We start from the raw sequence: 20728 nt of genomic DNA, 5'->3' as shown, positions 1-20728 counted from the left end.
GATATGAAAACTTTTTTTCAGAACATATAATGCAGAAAACAATGCTTTAGAATTGGTGTCATTATGTAGTTTGTCCAGCAGAGTGCACTCCAACTCCATTGTTTACAGAGCTGAACTGACGTGGCTCTGCAGACAGGGCGGAGTGGAGCTGTGTGTCGGTAAGTTGCTAACAAGTTTGTTAAATACATACAGGAAAGTTATTAAACACTGACCCCATCATTTTCCCTTTTCAATATAACTAATATAACATTAACCCCGTCCCTGACAACCATGTCACTCATGTCTGTTTGCTGTTAGCCAGCTATAGTTTGTCTATGCAGTCAGTGATGTAGCAGATTGAAAGGTAAACATCAGAGCATCTTTTTGCAGCTCAACAGACAACGGTGCGGTGGTGGATTGTGTGTGGTAAGTGTTGATTTCATGCTATGTTATTACCTAGTTGGTGAGACACAATGCTGGAAAGTAAAATAAACAACATCCGTCTTTTACTCTCCGTGACAACGAGCTTATAGCTAACTAGGCTAATCACGCAGCTACTTTCATTGTTGTCAGCTGAGTGGAAGTTAATGTGTAAACATGTATTCACCAAACTGTTTTGTTCAGGATTCACAGTTTGGACCCCCTTCAACTGAACAATTCCAGCCGTTGCATTTATAAAATGTAATATTTAAAAGTTTCCCCTGAACTTGTATAGCACAATACAGTGCAACACCGCTGCTTATCTGTTTATCTCTGGTCTCGGCAGTATTAATATAGTCAGCATTTGACTGATACTAAACAGTACTGATGTTTATTTAGCTATTTATTTTATTTTTATTTATTCTTTATTTTAATGGTCAGCAGTTGACTAATACTATACAGTACTGATGTTTATTAATCTATTTATTTTATTTTTATTTATTCTTTATTTTCTCAGTGTTCATTTCTAGAATTTGTTGACAATGTATAATAATAATAATGTTATATTCTTTGATAAAAATATTTTTTTAAGAAAACAGCCTTCTGAGTACCTTTGCATAGTCATGTCGGTGCAAAATCTGTGAAAAATCCACATAGAAAAGGTCTGTTTTCATTCCAGCTCAAAAATTAAATATATCGGCCACCATATCGGTAATCGGTGAATTTTTCCTCTCTAAAATCGGTATCAGTCTCAAAAATCCCATATCGGTCGGACTCTAATTTATAATAAATAAACATATAAAAGAGTTTTTTGGTGTAAGCCTAACTCTTGTGCTTGTGCCTAGGTGGTTGGAATAGCTGTTTCCACGGTTACGGACAGTGTCAGCGTGGTGGTTAGCCACATTTCGCGGACTGAAAGTGAACTTTCAATTCACGTGAAATTGGGGCTACACATGAACTCCAAAATATAACAGAGGAATTCAATCTACCAGACTAATAACCACAGAAAAGCTACTTCAATCCGCTATTTGGGAGCATCTGAATGACTAAGGGTTACTGAAGACAACAGATGTGATTCATGCAGACAGAAGTCATATAAAGGTACACATCCTACCAAATGGGATAGGATTTTCCACTAGTCATCCAACAAGAAACTAATGAGTTTAATATTTTTAGCTGTGGTGCTCTTTAAGCAATGAATTGAGAGATGCAACTTTTTGGTATGTTTCAGCATGCTGACAGTGCGCAGTAATTTGCGTGTAGTCACTATCAGCGTGGTAAACTTTTGAAAAGTTGTGTCTTAAATCATCCTCACATTTTAAAGCATTGCTTGTGTACAAATTCACCACATTCAACAATAAATGTTCATTTTAGTCATTATCAGATTTTAAATCGCCTGCTGTAAGCAATGTTCCCTTTATTATGAATAGTCTACAGGTTTATTTGTGAGGTGTTGTGGACAGATTAAGGACAGTATTTTTATGATACTGTCTGTTGCATATTGCACATAAGCAGTGTTGTGCCCTATGTTGGAGCATCTCTTATTATATACCTCCTACTAATTTGTTGTGTATTTATCAGATTTCCTATTGTGGGACTGCGCTTAGCATCCATATATCCCTAAGAAATGTATCCAATTGTGATATATGACATTTTTGCCTCAGTGCTACTGCATAATAAGAACATTTACAAATGATTGTAAAACCGGTTAACCGTAATTTTTTCTCAGAGGGTAACCTCACTGTCAAAAACGTACACAGCGGCATCCCTAACACAGAATGCACTTTTCAACATCATGCGCAGGAGCACTGCATTTTTTTTTAGACACCGTGTCAGGTTAAAAAACTTGTCTCGACATTCTATACTATTTGTGGCACTGCATCTAGCTTAAGTGCAGGATGCAATTGGTGTGAACACCCCCTTAGAATAAAAAACCCAAAAACAAAAACAAAAAAACAGTTGCTTTATTTATGAATCGATTTTCCAACTGAGGACGTCCTGAATATCTCCTAAGGAGGTTTTGTTAGATTTAGTTCACTTTTGGGGATTTTTGGGGGTTCTAGTAATGGACAGTAAGGTCTCAGAGTGGTACAGGATTCCCACAATTCTATAGACCAAAAACATAAATTATGTTTATGAATTATTACAACTTTGCGTGTGTACAGTACATGAGTAAATAAGTGGTGTTGTGTGACTAAAAGAAGAGGAGAATCCCTGCGCAAGTAAAAGTTTATTTGTCACACTGCAAATCAGAGGCGCCCCAGCGGGGGCCCCTTCAATAAACGAGAACAGAGCAGAGAGTGTGTGCATGCCTGTTCTCCCAAATATAACATGACCTAAATGTCTATGAGTTTAAGTAAATAGAGAAGGTGGGAAAATCTCAGGATGACCAAATAAAGAGCCATCCACTCCACCACAAGATGCCAGTGTTTCCTAGAATGCATCAGTGGCACTTGGCTGTGGCTTAATTTCTGACAGGCTAACTGAGTCATCAAAAGCACACTGCTTTAATTAACATGGGGGTATTTAAAGAAGATAATTATATCTGGAAGGCTGGGGTTGGGGAGAATGAGAGGTTAGTCCTTTCAGAATAATGAGTGGGAGTATGAGGTATCATGGTCTCATAATATTCAACATATGATGGTCTCTCTCTCTCTTTTGAACAGGAAATTTAAGAACATCCAGCAACGATTTGATTTGTATGCTTTTCGCTAACTGTTCAAGAAACCACCGCTAATAAATAAGGTACATTTTCTTGCCAATTGTCTCTAGACTTAAGTGCTACCAAGAATATCACTATTCATAGATTTGTATAAAAAACAAAGCTCACTGAATCGTCGTCTTTAGAGGATCGTCGAGGTGGCCTGTCATCATCAGAGAGTTCTTCTGAGGACTCGGCCTTCTTTCGCTTCTTCTTTCCAAACTTTATAACGATTTTCCTGTCAAGGGGTGAACACAAAGAGATATATTAACATTACTTCACAAACTCAGTTTAGAAATCAACAAATCAAATACAAAGCACAAAGCTGAAATGATGGCACAAACATAATAATTGCCTTTTTATTTCACCAGTCCTTGCAAAATCTTTATGAATTTCTACTTTTTGTCAAACAGTGACATCATACATAGTTTGCAAGTGTTTTCCAACAAGAGACACTTCTCATTATAGGGAAATTACTGGCAACAGACACAAACAGCAAATTAAAAATGACATTTTGACATGCTTGAAGGGCACTGTGGGAAGAGAACGCCATCTGTAGGGAAACTGAGCAACAGAATCCCCTTTCCATATGCCATAAGCAAAGTGTACAGATGACGGTCTCTTTAAGGAAGTAATTTAGCAGTGAATTGCAGTAATTATAATTACCTGGTCCTCTGTGACAATTCCTTGAAATTCACACATTTTGATACCTTAGGTAATTTACTTAGGGGCTTACTTAAGATTGCTTTCGTCCTGATGAGACCAAAGTATCCCTTACATACACTATATTGCCAAAAGTATTCGCTCATCTGCCTTTAGACGCATATGAACTTAAGTGACATCCCATTCTTAATCCATAGGGTTTAATATGACTTCGGCCCACCCTTTGCAGCTATAACAGCTTCAACTCTTCTGGGAAGGCTTTCCACAAGGTTTAGGAGTGTGTTTATGGGAATTTTTGACCATTCTTCCAGAAGCGCATTTGTGAGGTCAGACACTGATGTTGGACGAGAAGGCCTGGCTCGCAGTCTTCGCTCTAATTCATCCCAAAGGTGCTCTATCGGGTTGAGGTCAGGACTCTGTGCAGGCCAGTCAAGTTCTTCCACACCAAACTCGCTCATCCATGTCTTTATGGACCTTGCTTTGTGCACTGGTGCGCAGTCATGTTGGAACAGGAAGGGGCCATCCCCAAACTGTTCCCACAAAGTTGGGAGCATGGAATTGTCCAAAATCTCTTGGTATGCTGAAGCATTCAGATTTCCTTTCACTGGAACTAAGGGGCCAAGCCCAGCTCCTGAAAAACAACCCCACACCATAATCCCCCCTCCACCAAACTTCACAGTTGGCACAATGCAGTCAGACAAGTACCGTTCTCCTGGCAACCGCCAAACCCAGACTTGTCCATCAGATTGCCAGATGGAGAAGCGTGATTCGTCACTCCAGAGAACGCGTCTCCACTGCTCTAGAGTCCAGTGGCAGCGTGCTTTACACCACTGCATCCGACGCTTTGCATTGCACTTGGTGATGTATGGCTTGGATGCAGCTGCTCGGCCATGGAAACCCATTCCATGAAGCTCTCTACGCACTGTTCTTGAGCTAATCTGAAGGCCACATGAACTTTGGAGGTCTGTAGCGATTGACTCTGCAGAAAGTTGGCGACCTCTGCACACTATGCGCCTCAGCATCCGATGACCCCGCTCTGTCATTTTACGTTGCTGTCATTCCCAATCGCTTCCACTTTGTTATAATACCACTGACAGTTGACTGTGGAATATTTAGTAGCGAGGATATTTCACGACTGGACTTGTTGCACAGGTGGCATCCTATCACAGTACCACACTGGAATTCACTGAGCTCCTGAGAGCGGCCCATTCTTTCACAAATGTTTGTAGAAGCAGTCTGCATGCCTAGGTGCTTCATTTTATACACCTGTGGCCATTGAAGTGATTGGAACACCTGAATTCAATTATTTGGATGGGTGAGCGAATACTTTTGGCAATATAGTGTATTTTAATGTTACATGGAGAGACAGTTCCAAATTTGAATTAAACCAAGACACAAAGAGGCAATATGTGATGTAAAAGATTTATATGCCACAACAATCTATAAACAGCTATAAACATGAATTTTGCAGCCATGTTATCAAGGTACAAACAACATAATTCAAAACAGTGCCAGGTGTATAAAATGGACTCATTTGAGACAGTAATGTCATTCACTTCACATGCTCTGGCGCCAGAGTGAGCTGGGCACAGTGTTGCTCATTTTCAATTGGAATGTGCTGTAGTTTCCCACTGAGCTCTGCCTACACACCTAATTCATGTTCACATGTTCATGAAACCCAGCATACCATAAATCATCTGAAATGTTGTACATTTTGCTTTAATTTCTAAGTACCTGGAAAACTATTACATCATATGGTTGTGTAAAAGGACATCTGCTGTGTCAACGCAAACACAACCACTCCCTCTTTCATACTCTCTCTCTTTTATTCTGGGCCCTCCACTTTGGATGATGTTACACTTCACTAGTCTTTGAGACAACGTGACTTCCTGGTTGCCTAGCGACCTTATTAGAGAGGGAAGCTGGCGGTGTGGGTGGAAGCAGAAATGTTGTTTCCTGTGAGTGACACACGAGCTCCACTCTTCACACACAGCAGCTGTGAAATGAGACTGAGAGCTGGTCTTTACGAAGCTCCTGTGTGTGTGTTTGAGTGAGTGTGTATGGACAGAGCTGGACAGAGCCAACCAGTTAATTCATGTGGGATAAGCCAGTTTAGTACCCCAAACATCATTCTTTTTCTCATTGAGAGACCGAGAGATAAACACACACATGGTCCACATATATGCCGGTATATAAACACAAACATGAATTTAAGAATGTCCAAGTATTTGCTGTGACCCTCTATTGTTGTTCTGATAACATGTACTTAAGCTGGCATGGGCTCCAATAGTTTGTGCAAAACCTGATGATCCATGTTATCCCAGCATGTTTTGAGAATGTAATAATTTCTCCTTTAACATCTTTCCTTGTTTAACATTTTGAATCCCAGATTTGGACTTTTGAATGGCACTGCATATCTATATCTATATATCTATATCTATCTATATATATGTACTGGAGTCACAAAACAAGAAGAAAAAAAAATTGTCTAGATACAGTACAGTTCTGATGGTAAATATTCCACTGAGGTAAAAGGTGTTAGAAAATACGAGACCATCTTTTCTATGGTTTGACTGTTTGTATCTCTTTTTTGTAGTGTCATACTATCATTCTTACATTGCAATTTAAGCCATGCATTATGTTACAATTCCTAAAAGTTACCAGCCAACTGGCCTGTATGGCCAACATTTTGTTTCTGTAAAGCTGCACGACTGAACACACACACACACACACACACACACACACGTGCTTTGATACAGCATGTGTTAAATGTCTAGAACATGCATACTATTTAGTTCAAAAGAGATTATAATTTAATTGATCATTTGATTAATAAAGCCTAAACTAGTTAGTACTAGATAGTTGTTAGAGAGTTACTACAATTGACAATTTTCTCCACTAATGATAACTTGTCAGGAATTTAATCGCATGCTAGTTTAATTGCTGTACTTTGTCACACAACAAACTTGGGTGTTGCGAGGCAATGCAACTATGATTTAAATCTTTCTAGAGCTCAATAAAATCGCAAACAAAAACAACTTCTGTACACACTTACTACAACATAATTCCACTACTGTATATGTTGATTACTGGGTGGTTTGTAAACATTTAAAAAAATATGCAGATATAGGTGTGTGTTTGTCTCCTCTTGTTTTTTCTTTTTTTTCTCTGATTCAGCACTGCAAATTCACCATTACTTAAAGGCCACATGTGAATCAGAGACAAGACACATACAAAAACACTCATCGGAAGAGAGCAGAAGGTTTTCAGCAGCAGACACAGAGAAAGCTGAATTAATATTTCAGGGTTGTAACCTAGTCTGCATATACTGAATGCACACACACTTATTCATTTCTATAAAAGGTCTTACAAACGCATGGATGCACAAACACACACCTTCCATGTTTAAACCATGCAGCTGAAAACACACCAGAGGTACAGAAAACTCAACATACCCTTAAACATCACAGTGTAACCAATAAATATAAGAATGAAAACCATGACTACAGTAAATGGAGGACATACATTCTGATTCCATAATAATAATAATAATAATAATTTAATTGTAATCCAATCTCTCTATAAACATCCTGTCTCTATCTCTCTATCAAACTCTCAGAATGTGCCTGACTGTCCACTTGTAAATGACTGACTGCAGTGAACCTCTCTCTCTCTTTCTCTGTGAGTGTCCATGTGATACTCTGAGATCACATGGTCTGTTCTAATGGCAGCTGTTGGCTGAGGCATACTGTTTTGTGCAAAGCAGGTCAGTAGGTTTCTGGCTTTGCCCTCCATCACAGGCTCAAAGACACCAATCCTTCCAATTATGAAACAAACACCCACCTCTGCAACCATGACCCAATGAAATGTCCAACATTCCACACTCCGTTTTTTTAGGCTGAAGAACTACATAATCCGGGTACTTTTAGTACACTTCTTTTCATTGCATTTTCAGTGTGAACATACTACTCAAACTACTTTAATCACTCTGAGATGCATTACATTACTCTACTAGTCTATACAGCCTTATGTTGATGGTAAATAAATCTGGCTAATCGAAAAAAGAAACCAATAAAACCAGACAGCTGTAGTGCTGCGTTGTACACTGCTGTGAAAAGTGAAGCCTGCAGCAGTCTACAACCCAACAGTCCATACAACATATTGTCTTGACCGTCAAAGGGGAGTTTTGGGGTAGAGGAAAAAAAAAAAGGCAGGTAGGTAAAAAGATATTCAAGTGCAGATTCAACACTGATCACGATACTTGTGTTTTTGGGAAAAGAAAATGAAACAACAAAAGGTCTTTTGGTGTGATATGTAAAATTGGTTAAAGAGCTTGATCTTGTTTTTTGTAATGTTTCATTGTGAATTTGTTGGATGGAATTATTTAAAAAAAAAAACAAGTGTGATTTTACCTTTTCAATGTCACAACTCCTGTTTCTAATAATTTTGTCAGTGCATAAAATTGAATTGCTGTAGAACATTTCAAGGATGTAAACAATAACAAAGGAATTAGAACGCTACTGGGTATGTCTGACCCTGAAGTATTTCCGGTCGCTGCATTTTTATAACCCAGAACTGTCAAAATAAAATGAATAGTTTTTACTTTTAGAGTCTAGCTAAAAGAACAAACAAGATGTGTGCAAAAGTGAAAATAAACAATGAGGTGTCATTACTGGATGCTTTGAATAAGACTTTGAGTAAACACATTTTTTCAAAGAACATCAAAAGTTTGCCTGAAGTGACTTATCCAGACTCGGTGTTGTTACAGAGCATGTCTAGCAAGTGGAAAGGTCAGGATTATTAGATCGCTCCTATTACAATCAAAGAAGCTGTGACTTGCAGACAAGGAAAATATTTTTTTATTTTTATTTAAAAAAAAAAAAAAACAATTATTCCTTGGGTCTCTCTTTCTCTGCGTTAGCTTCTAAACTACTGTAGCTACTCTTGGGGCTTTTCCACTGCACGGTACAGCTCGACTCAACTCGCTTTTTGGGGGTTTTCCACTGTGGATAGTACCTGGTACTTTTTTTAGTACCACCTCGGTCGAGGTTCCAAGTGAGCCGAGCCGATATTAAATGTGACGTCAAAACCCTGTAGATCACTGATTGGTCAGACAGAATCGTCACTACCAGCGTCACTGGATTTGCGACACGGGACATCAACCTGCTAGTTTTCAAGTTAGCAACAGTGATAGCAGTATCATTTGTTCACGTGACTTTAGAATTGTAGAAAGAAATGGCTGTGTGCAAAACCACGGCGTGGTCAATAAACGAGATGCAGACGTTCCTCTCGTTAGCGACGAACAAAACGACGCGAAACGAAAAAGTCTTTCAGGAAGTGTCTCAGCTGTTGGTCGCACACGGCTACCACCGGACCTACCAACAGTGTAGGGAAAAGTTATAAAAAAAAATAAATAAAAAAAATAAAGTGACTACAGAACCATCAAGGACCACAACAGCCAGAGTGGTTCAAACAGAAGAAAGTGGAAGCGGTTCGACCAAATGGACGCTATCTATGGCAACAGACCGGCGAGCAATGGGAGGGAGAGTGCCCTGGACTCGGCGTTGTTTGAGTCCACGATGGAGGATGGTACGTTTTGTTACGTTAACTCTATATTCTGCTTGAAAGCTTCACTTTATTTAGTTGACCAGCTACTAGAAAGCTTGCTTCTAAAACAACCAGGCCAATTTAACTGTTACACTTGTGTAAAATCACAATGTAACAACTGCTTTATGCAGCACAATGAGCTAACAGCTAGTAGTCGTGTTATTGTTTATGGTCAGTAATGTTTTTGTCGTGTTTAAGATGATGTCACGGCAGTAGAGGCGGCGCAACTATGACGATCAGCCTATAATCCCACCCACGTTGAGGCGGCACTAAACTGCAGTGGAAAAGCAAGCTCAGAAAAGTAAAGCGAGCAGAGTCGATTCGAGTCGAACCATAATGTGCAGTGGAAAAGTGCCCTGAGATCTTGGCAGTGCGATACTGCAGATACTGTTGGCTTTTGTGGGACAAATTGCTTGCTATATTCCTCATTTGTAAGACGCTTTAGCTAAAAGTGTCTGCTAAATGACAAAATACGTTTCACGTTATTTCTAAGACAGTTACTACCTTTATTAGAGAACTGTTTAGCATGAAATAAACCTAAACTATCTAGCGATACAGAATGTTATGGTAAAGGAAAGATGAGAATTGTTTTTGATGATCAAATTTAGCATGTCCATGAATGCTGTTTTTGAAGAACCAACATCATGGTTTACTCAAAATCCACAACAAACGCTGTGCCAAGCTACTAAACGAATGAAGACGCATGCCATTTCATAGAGGTTGAAGTAGATGTTTACTCTAGTTTTTTGCCTTTGCCAGTCTTTCTGTCTTCTTGCTTTGGACCTTTTTCGCTTCTTCAGCAGTACAGCTACTGAATCTCAATTATAAGTATGTTCCATTGTATTCTTTTTGCTCTTCGCATCACCAAACAACATTGCGTTAAGCATAGCCAAGCATATCTACATAGGCAGCAAGCATATCTACATAGGCAGCAGCCAATGAGCGCAAAGATTTTCTTCAACGTTTAGTGAAACACAGCGGACCACCATGTATAATAAAAACACTTTTTTTATAGAAAACTATTATGAGTACAATCTTCATCTCATGTGAGTGTACACCATGCAGATCACTCTTCACAAAAACACAATTCATTTGTTAATGTGTAAAATGTTTTAAATTAACACCAAATTACTGAATGCACCTTTAAGTTATTAAAATAAATTATGTCTAACCAATTTCTTGCAAGTTCTTTGAGGCAAAGTATAATGTATATTTATGATAATTTTTAATGTTAGTTGTAATGTATCATGTACCATAATTGAATCGCAATAATCACAGAAAACTGTGCAATTAATTAGTTTAAAAAGTGTAATCAATTCACAGCCCTAGTAAAAATATTGAAACTTTTTAAAAAACACATCTAAATATTCATCTGTTCTGTTCCATACCATTCAATTTTAGTTTCTCTCCATCTAGCTGTTTTTGAACACAAACATGCATCTTGTGGCATGCCTTAAATCTTCTCTAAACAGAGTTGTTGCAGTGTTGATTGCAGTTGCTGCCCTGGACTGAAAGAATAAAACATTGCAGGGTTTTATTTAATTGTGGGGATTTGTATTGTGACAACAACACTAGTTAGAACATAATACTCAACCCAATTATGTTACGACCCCGTCTAGGTTGAGGCCGCAACATAAAGCATAAACATAAAAATGCCTTCAAAACCAGACAGAAACGTAAACTCTTTACAAGGTTTATTTTCAAAAGTTTGGAAGCACAGATCTCTTCAGGAGGAAGCAAGGCCAAAATAACAAACAAAAAGGTAAACTAACACCCAATCCCAAAAGTTATAATAAGTTTGATTTATATAGCACCTTTCCAGAGCTCAAGAACACTTTACAATAGTAACACAATAATACAAAAACAAAGTACAGTCACATAAACACAGTTCAGATAGCAGTCACTGAGAGTGAATACATAACGCATTAAGATAAATAACACTGAGAAACCAAGTTGAGATTTAAACTCAGAGATAGAAGAGATGCTGCGAAGAGTCAGAGGGAGTGAATTCCATATATTGGGTGCTACTACGCCGCTGAATGACCTGCCACCCGTAGTAGAGAGGCGAGATCTAGGGACAGAAAGGAGTCCGGACCCAGAAGACCTAAGCGAGCGGGTTGTAGGGGAGAAGCAATTCACTAAGGTAGTGATGTGCCAGACCATGAAGTGATTTAAATGTAAGCAGGATTAGTTTATATTTAATGCGAAACAAAACTGGTAACCAGTGAAGTTCAAACAGGAATGGAGTAATATGAGCTGAGTGCTTGGTATGTGTAAGAATTCTAGCAGCAGAATTTTGCATATATTGCAACCTAGCAATACAGTTAGCAGGTAAACCAATGAAGAGGGCATTGCAATAGTCAAGACGTGTGGATATAAATGCATGAACCAGTGTTTCGGCGTCTTTGAGAATGATAAAGGGACGAAGGCGAGCAATGCGGCGAAGGCGAAAGAAGGCAATTTTAGATACAGATTTAATATGCTCTTCAAAAGTGAGGGAGGGATCAAAGATGATACCTACATTTTTTACAGTATTGGACGGTTTGATGAAAGTGCCATCAATATCACAACCAAAGTCATAAGGAATTTTTTCGTAAGTGTTGGTGTTCCAATAATAATGATCTCAGTTTTATCCATGCTCAATTTTAGGAAGTTGGAGTTAAGCCATTTTTTTTATTTCATTTACACATGTTGATAGTGGACTGGTCGGTAGAGCGGGGGCAGATCTACAAGCTGTACATATTTGAATATCGTCAGCATAACAGTGGTAACTGAAACCATGGTGGCGAATGAGCTGACCCAAAGGCAGTATATATATAATGAATAGTAGAGTTCCAAGAACTGATCCCTGAGGGACACCTCATTTCAGGGAAACAGTAGGTGACTGATAATTTTGCATTCAAATGTAAAACTGTCTATCCGTGAGGTATGAAGAAAGCCAGGAGAGAGCTGCACCAGTGACACCAACATCCGAGAGGCAGGAGAGAAGTAATTCATGGCAAACAGTATCAAAAGCAGAGCTAAGATCAAGTAATAGAAGAATGGAGAGAGAACTAGTCACCAGTGAGTAGTAGGTCATTGACAACCCTTACAAGGGCGGTTTCAGTGCAGTGAAGTGGGTGAAAGCCAAACTGAAAGGGGTCAAAAAGATAATTTTGAACAAGGAAAGATTGTAACTGGAAGGCAACAACTCTTTCCAATATTTTTGAAATTAATGATAAGTTAGAGATAGGGCGAAAATTAGAAAGAACAGTGTTAAAGGGGTAAATTATTAACTAATCTATAAAGAAACAACAAAAGAAAAACAATTTCTTACCTTACTACCTGTCTAACCAAAAACAGAGGAAAAGGTTGGTAACAAAAAAGGCACTCCCTCCCTACAGCTTCCCAATTTAAAGTTGTTACTGTAATGTTAACAAATATACAATTTAAGGTTGTATGAGAAAAAAATCTAATAAAAGAACCAAATGACAAAATAACAAACTCCAAGGGCTACAATAAGCTCACTTACATTTAACAAGTTCAACAATAACAACTTCTCAACAAAAATGTGAGCTTTTACAACAACTTGGGCTCAACAACAAGAAAGGGACAATTCAATAACAGCCATCAACTAATACTCAAACGACAACTCAGACAGCAACTTCTGGACCAGAGCAGGAAGAACATAGCACATAACGCTGTCAGCAATGTAAAGCCATGTGACATTTACAACATCCTGTTCACAATACTTACACTGCAAAACAAGCTCAATAAAACATTGTCAAACCAGACAGGTAACCTCTCTCAAGTACAGAAATCTACAGGGAGGAGAACACTCAGTCTATAGCCTGCATACAATTCAATATGGATTGCAAACCTGTCTCTCATATTTGAGAATTTACAAACAAACATACTGCATAAAAGCTGCAACAAATTGTGTCTTAAAGCAAAGAAATCGTCTAGTTGATTCTGAATATATGCCTACTGTTTGTCTTGCCGTTACTGCCGAAGTAACTGGGTCAGTCAGATTGCTAATCCATTAAGCAAGATGAACAAGTCACAGAAGAAATTCAACACACTGCTTTTACAAGCAAAGCGGGAATGCTAAACATTTTCATGCTAGCTTCACAATCTTAGCAATGGACCACCGGAGAGTGTGCAGCCTTCTTAGCAAAAATGCAGAATCTAGTCTGAACCTAAAATGAGCTGAAAGAGCTAAACAACATGGTAGCACACACTTTGCCATGACCTTACCATAATGCATATGACCTAGAAAGCTCATGTGACGTTCTTCCATTCAGTCCTATATTAACACAGATCACATGACAACATGATGTTATAAAGCTCTGCATGTTCGGTCCAGCCTTATGATCTATTAAAACTCACCAGAGGGGGCTGTCTGTGTGAGCATTGTTGTTACATCTGCAGTACATCTAGTACAAACATCATTAACCATGATAAAGGACATGGGAGAACAGCAGATTCTGTTTAGCTCCTGTTTGTTCCTTTATCATGATGGTGTGGCTTTTCATTCACCCCTCAGAAAACTTGTGATTGTTGGCTAATAGTCCAAGAGAAACCACACCAACCCTAAATTAAGTTCATCTCTAAGATCTCAGCCTCCTGCTAGTAATAAAATTAAAAAAAAAAAAAAAGGCATTTCTGTTTGTATAGTTTTGTGAATACCCGTACAGAACATTAGTCCTTAGGACCACAAGCCTGCAAGACTTCTAGGTTAAAGCTGCTTTCTTATATTAATTTATAAGCAAGACTTCCCCCACAAAACTGCTTGTGGGTTCTGTGACTAGTTAAAGGCAGCAAAAATACACACCACACCACTCCTAGATTTCAACAACTTCCAAAAAAACTAAAGATGTGATCTTCAGCATAAGGGCAGTATGGTGAACTGTGCAATGGCAGAAATGTGTAAACCGGTAGAGATTTAAATTAGATGTTGCTTTCATTTTCAAGTACTTAATTCACAGGATTTTCCAATACTATACAGTACAAACATTTTTCAGTATATGCTTTATTATATGAGTGGGCGTGAGTGAGGCGCAAGCGGTGCGTGAGCGGGCCTTCGCGTTGGACATTCACATTGCCCGCGTTTCTTCGGCGAGAAACAGCAGCACCTCTGTGCAGAAAATCAAGTTATCTATGGAGTCCTACGCCAAATGTTCTTTCTTTAATAAGGTCATTATAAGCAGAGGTTATTGCTGCTTCAAGGACCACAGAGGGCAATCATATGCACTTCATCTTTATCAGCACACTTTTGTGATTGGTTAATGTTATACTGAACAAAAATATAAACGCAACATGCAACAATTTTAAAGATTTTACTGAGTTACAGTTCATTTAAGGAAATTAGTCAATTGAAATAAATTCATTAGGCCCTAATCTAATCAATGCGTATGGAAAATTTCTGGGATCTTTTATTTCAGCTCATGAAACATGGGACCAACACTTTACATGTTGCGTTTATATTGTATATAAATATATTTGTATATTTGGTTAATGTTGTGTCTAAACTGTACACCTATATACAAAGAATGACAAAATGTCCGGCAGTTTATTAATTCTTTCCTTTATTAAGTTACTTTATTAAGTTTACTTGTATGCAAACATATAAATTGTAGTGTATTATAGGTTTGGTTTGAATAATTTCGATTTGCTTTTGTGTCTTTTCTATAATCTCCTGATTATTTTAGTGTTGTACTGCATCCAGAGCCGCCGAGCTCAGCGTGAGCCACGCAGCAAAAATAGGCTCAATGGTGAAACCATCCACTCACTACCGTGTCTGGGACGCGTCTGGGATGCGTCACCTAGCGACTCACACTTGCAGTGTGAACGGTGTAATGTGTTTATATGGCTGCAGAAACGAAAACACACCGCTCAGGCCTCGCTCACGGAGGATGTGTGAACAAAGCATAACTCCTCCTAGAGCTTTCAAGCTCCATCCACCAAACTGAGCACAGACTGGAATAGTGTGCAGTGTCTTTTCTAACTGATTAGACTTAAATGTGTCACACAATGATCCAAAAACTAAAAAAAAAAAAAAAAAAAAAAATGGAATGCCTGTTAATTCAAACTCAAAACTGTCAAAAAATTCAAATGTAAACAAACACATGATACAAGGCTTTTATTCTGCTGTAATTTGCCACCTCTCTTTCTCTCTCACACACACTCTATCTCTTTATTTAGCTTAGCTAGCTAGCTGGCTGTTTCACCATCAAACTCAAAACTTTGAAAACTTCTTTAAACTTTTAAACTTTCAGACAAGGCTTTATCAAGCCAAAAGTTTGTCTTGACTAACTTTATCTATCTAGCTGAAGGAGAACTGTTATTGCTGTTATTAGTGGTATTGTGTGAAACATACAGCTCTGTAAAAAATTAAGAGACCACTGCAAAATTATCAGTTTCTCTGGATTTACTATTTATAGGTATGTGTTTGAGTAAAATACACATTTTGTTTTATTCTATAAAGTACTGATAACATTTCTCCCAAATTCCAAATAAAATATTGTCATTTAGAGCATTTATTTGCAGAAAATGACAACTGGTCAAAATAACAAAAAAAGATGCAGTGTTTTCAAACATCGAATAATGCAAAGAAAACAAGTTAATATTCATTTTTAAACAGCACAATACTAATGTTTTAACTTAGTTCAGAAATCAATATTTGGTGGAATACCCCTGATTTTCAAATCACAGTTTTCATGCGTCTTGGCATGCTCTCTACCAGTCTTTCACATTGCTGTTGGGTGACTTTATGCCACTCCTGGCGCACAAATTCAAGCAGCTCGGCTTTGTTTGATAGCTTGTGGCCATCCATCTTCCTCTTGATCACATTCCAGAGGTTTTCAATGGGTTCAGGTCTGGAGATTGGGCTGGCCATGACAGGGTCTTGATCCGGTGGTCCTCCATCCACACCTTGATTGACCTGGCTGTGTGGCATGGAGCATTGTCCTGCTGGAAAAACCAATCCTCAGAGTTGGGGAACATTGTCAGAGCAGAAGGAAATTTTCTTCCATGATAACATTTTATGTGGCTTGATTCATGTGTCCTTCACAAAGACGAATCTGCCCGATTCCAGCCTTGCTGAAGCACCCCTAGATAATATAAATTTAAGTATATTTTTGATTTTGACATTTTGTAGGGGTTTATTCACGTCAAACTGCCTAAACTCTCACCGAATGCACAAATGACTACACACCCATAGTGTGATTGGTTGTCAATCACACTATGGGTGTGTAGTAATTGGTGCGTCCCGGGATTGTTTACAGCAGCAGCCAATCACAGCATCGGCCAATTGCCTACTGTGACAAGGAGGAGGGCAGGGCCGGGCCATGAGTACGTACATCCGGCCCCCAATTGCGCTAATCAGCCAAGGAGAGGGATAAATGCAGCCGGATGTGGCAGTTTGGGAGAGAGCCACACACAGCTGCCGTGTGTGTAATTGTGTTTGTGTCTTTTGTTTAAATTAAATATTACTTTGACTGTTTAGCTGGTGACCTTCTTGCCCATTTTAAACCTTGTTACATCTACCTACTATTGCAGCGTGTGTACAGTGTTTGAGCTCTCATGGGTTGATGAGCTTATTTCTTCAACAAAAATGACCACATGGACAAATACATGGAAAAAGAGGTAAAAGATTAATTTCTCAGTTGTTTCCAAGTATTCACTGAATGATTGTTAGATACATCACTGTCAGTTATGGGTTGAGATGGGTGAGATGTGTCCTCACCACTTTTTGAAATAGCTTTCGTCAGATACGTGTATAATCCAGATGAAACATCTCCAGTTCTTGAGTAGGAGTTTCTATTTCATCTCTTTGTGTTTTGACTGGCGATCCAGCGTCCTGGAATGTGTTGTTTTGAAAGTTATAAGTGTTCATTGTGGCTGTTATCAGTGTCATTTAGTGTCAGCAGTTTTGCCGAGCTCGCGCTCTTTTCCGTGCCTCCCATTGTGATGGCCTTCTTGGCAGTATTGTTTGTATGTATGTAGTGTATGTGTATTGTTTTTTTCAATAAACAATCACTCTCAGGTGTGCGGTAATCAGGTGAGCTAATTGTTGATGGGGTGCACCGATGTGCAGTGTGTTTCCTCCCTATATAAACTGAGTATTTCATGGTTGGGATGTGAGAAGGAAGATGGTTGTTCGTGAACTGTGTAATCTCATTCACGGGCGCTCAAGTGCATATTGCTGGAGCAGAGAGTTTGTCTGTCTGAATTTCAGAGTTTGCTGTTTTTTTCATATACAGAACTGTCAATGAATGTATCTGTGTTTCCGCTATTCGTCTCTCCCATCGCATCTTATATTGCAATTTATTTTTAAACACCTATCCACTGATGTACAGATGCAATCTTATTTTATTACAATACAAATTTATAGTTGGGCGAATTAGAATCCAAAGCCTCTAAAATCTAAAGACGAAAAGTTACCACTAGATCAATCAGTCATTTTCTTGATTAAATTGCTGATATGTGTTCATCTACTGACTAATAAAAACCCAAGACTGATATTGGCAGATGTAGAGATGAAATTACCATATTGTGTGAAATATTTATTTGGGTGCTTGAATCAGTCATTAAGTATGACTGTTGATCAAAACAGGTAATTTAAAAGAATCTTTTACTGTGCATAGCATAATTAATATTTCATGAGTTTTGCAGCACTTCCCCCCACAGTACAATTTTCAACCTAACTGTGTTAATCTTTGCTTTCAAATGGATTGTTCCAGCTGTTACAGAGGTGATAGGCCTTCAGGACTTTATTAGCAGAATAACATGTGATATGCATTCATTTTCCATCCATGCGTACACTTAACAAAGGTAGCGAAGTTTAGTCCAGACTGCCAGTTCTAAATGTGAAGCTAAGGAACATTTAGAATTTGTTGATGTGTTTAATAGACAATGTCTTGGTACTCTGGAGATATAAATTGTTACTTAATTTTTATTATGCAAAAACGATTTTTTTTTTCATGTTGGAAAATCAGTAGCAAAATGGTTACTATGTGGTAGAGGTCTGAAACCCGACCTGGGCTCGACGGGACCCGAGATCCCGACGGGTTTCAGGCCGGGTTCGGGTCAGTTTTTCAAGTAGGACCTCAAGTTCAGGTTTGTAATTAATGAAAAAATAAACATGCTTACCGAACTTGTGTCATGCACGCACTCTCACTTTGATAGGTGCGAATGGACAAGTTAGAGGCCGTTCACGCCGAATGTGTTATTGTGTGCGTCTGTTCTGTTTTAACATTGTTTAAACAAATGCTGGACAAATGTCTTTGACATTTGCAGTGTTTCACTTTTTCTTCAGCGTCTCACACAGGTCCGGCATATTTTAAACACAACGTCAATTGTCAATGTCAAAAAAGCATGTTGAGACACCTGCACTCTGTTTCATTCTTTGGGCTGTGTCTAAATTGTTTTCAGCGCAGTTGTCACAAAGATTCAACATTCTAAACAAGTTCAGGCTGCATAGAGGGGACTGTTGCATTGTTTCATATTATTCCAGATTGTTCTGCACCAGATGAAGTTTCAGCGCTTAAACGGTGAGGCAATGCTTTTTTTCCCCCTTCTGCTCTAGTGTACTAAGGGGCTGCCATGCCTTGTTAAAACAAGGTATGTTTACTGTTTTAGTACTGTTACGAATGTTGCCTATATGCTTACATAAAATATAGCATATTGCAACAGTACTTGCTAGGAGAAGAAATTAGATAGTAAACAATTTCAAATTCAGGTCAGGTTCGGGCTTAAAATCTGACGGCATCGCACGGTCTCGGGTATGGGTCAGTTTTCATTTTAAGGCCCGGGCAGACCTCTACTATGTGGTTCCTGTGAAATTACATTTGTAATTTGATAGTGACTCCAGTTAATTAACTAGTACTTGTTGCAATGAAGTTTGGTACCTTAAAAGCTTTGGTGTTGCCCCCCCTCATAGTCTGCACGCCACCCCATTAAAAAATTCTAGATCCGCCACTGGTGGGGGGCGGGGTAAAATTTTAAATATTAAAACATCCTAAATTTTACAATAATCTCACAGGGGTCTACTTTTCTCAATTCTTGCCTCTAGTTTTATTTGGAAGTTTTTTTGTTTAAGTATATACAGTCTACATTATGACCCTTCTCTTCAGTCACTTGATGCAATCATGTGCTGACTTATATTTACAGTATGTTGTTGTTCTAGCCAAATACTTAAACAAGTAGTTATAAGGATAGTTCACCCAAAACAAATTAACTTTCTCTTGTCATTAATAACTCTCATAATTTCTTTCTTAATCTAGATCCAGCCAGATCATGACAGACACTCCACACCTCCACAACACTCTCCCCAACCACTCCCTTACAAATAAACCAAACCAAACAAGTGAAATATCACTCATCCTCCAGCTTGAGGAGAATGTCAGAGTGGTCTTACCCAATTTGAGCCTTTTGTTTGGGCTTGGAGGATGACACAATCCGGGCATTCTTGGACCTTTTATCCTTGCCTTTGGACTTGGAGGCACCTGCCCTGTGACGATGTTGTGACGATGAAGATGGAAAGCTCTCGGGACTCATGACACGTGGGATATTTTTCTCTCCTCTCTCTCGTGCTTTAGCGATGGCCTCTGAGATGATTCGATTGGCCTTCTGTTGTTTATCTTCTGAGATGGACACATCCATCTGCTGCTGCTGCTGTCGCTTTTGCACCCTTTTCTCTGACACGGACACGTATGAGGACGATGAAGAGGAAGAAGAGGAGCTACTCTTCACTGGTGGGCTGAGCACCCGCGCCTGACTGCTGGGACCATTAGTGTTCTTAGGAGGCTAGAACAAGAGAGAGAAAAAAATGACATTACCACCAAAACCTCTGAGTTTTCAGAAGGATCTTGTCTAGGTGTGGATGGACATCAAGTGGACATCTGGCACAATTATCGATGTCCACCACAGAGCCATCTGGAGACAGAGTTTCATCTGGAGTAGTAGGCAGGACTGTCCAAAAAGCCAATAGATATGCTTCCATTTCAGGATTTCGTAATCCCATTTTTTAAACTTGTGTTTTACAAACACTCATTAAAACATCAATGATGTCTTGTGGTCCAGTCTCATGGTCAATATGAGAGAGCTACTGGACATGAAACAGAACTATGAGCTGAATTCAATAACCATCTCCCCAAGCCATGATCCAGAAAACCTTGACTAAGTGGATGTAAATACTTGAATAGGTTTCTTATTTAGGAGGACAGAGTCAGTACAGTGAAACTTCTAATCTGAGCCTGAATATAAGGTTAAGGAGCTGTAAGTGATTTCAGCCTTTTTGCTAAATTCAACCATAGAGCCTCTCTCCTGAACATGCAAAGTAATTCACAGGCAGGAAGGGTTTCTGATTGGCTAGTT

General features: G+C 38.8%; 1 protein-coding gene across 9 annotated transcripts in view; it reads right to left on the bottom strand.

Annotated features, from left to right (window-relative positions):
- The window catches only part of LOC127444027 (chromodomain-helicase-DNA-binding protein 9-like), a 111416-nt gene that overhangs the window by 32804 nt on the left and 57884 nt on the right, over positions 1-20728 (bottom strand). For all 9 annotated transcript variants that reach the window (XM_051703184.1, XM_051703162.1, XM_051703192.1 and 6 more), the window contains 2 exons: positions 19770-20158; positions 3230-3338 (listed from right to left, as the gene is read on the bottom strand). In XM_051703184.1, the coding sequence (XP_051559144.1) occupies positions 3230-3338; positions 19770-20158 (498 nt within the window). The remainder of the gene's footprint in view (positions 1-3229; positions 3339-19769; positions 20159-20728) is intronic.

This window comes from Myxocyprinus asiaticus, chromosome 1 (assembly GCF_019703515.2).
Source record: "Myxocyprinus asiaticus isolate MX2 ecotype Aquarium Trade chromosome 1, UBuf_Myxa_2, whole genome shotgun sequence".
Classification (NCBI taxonomy): Eukaryota; Metazoa; Chordata; class Actinopteri; order Cypriniformes; family Catostomidae; genus Myxocyprinus; species Myxocyprinus asiaticus.
The sequence above is the reverse complement of the archived record's forward strand: the minus strand, read 5'-3'. Positions and strand labels throughout refer to the sequence as shown.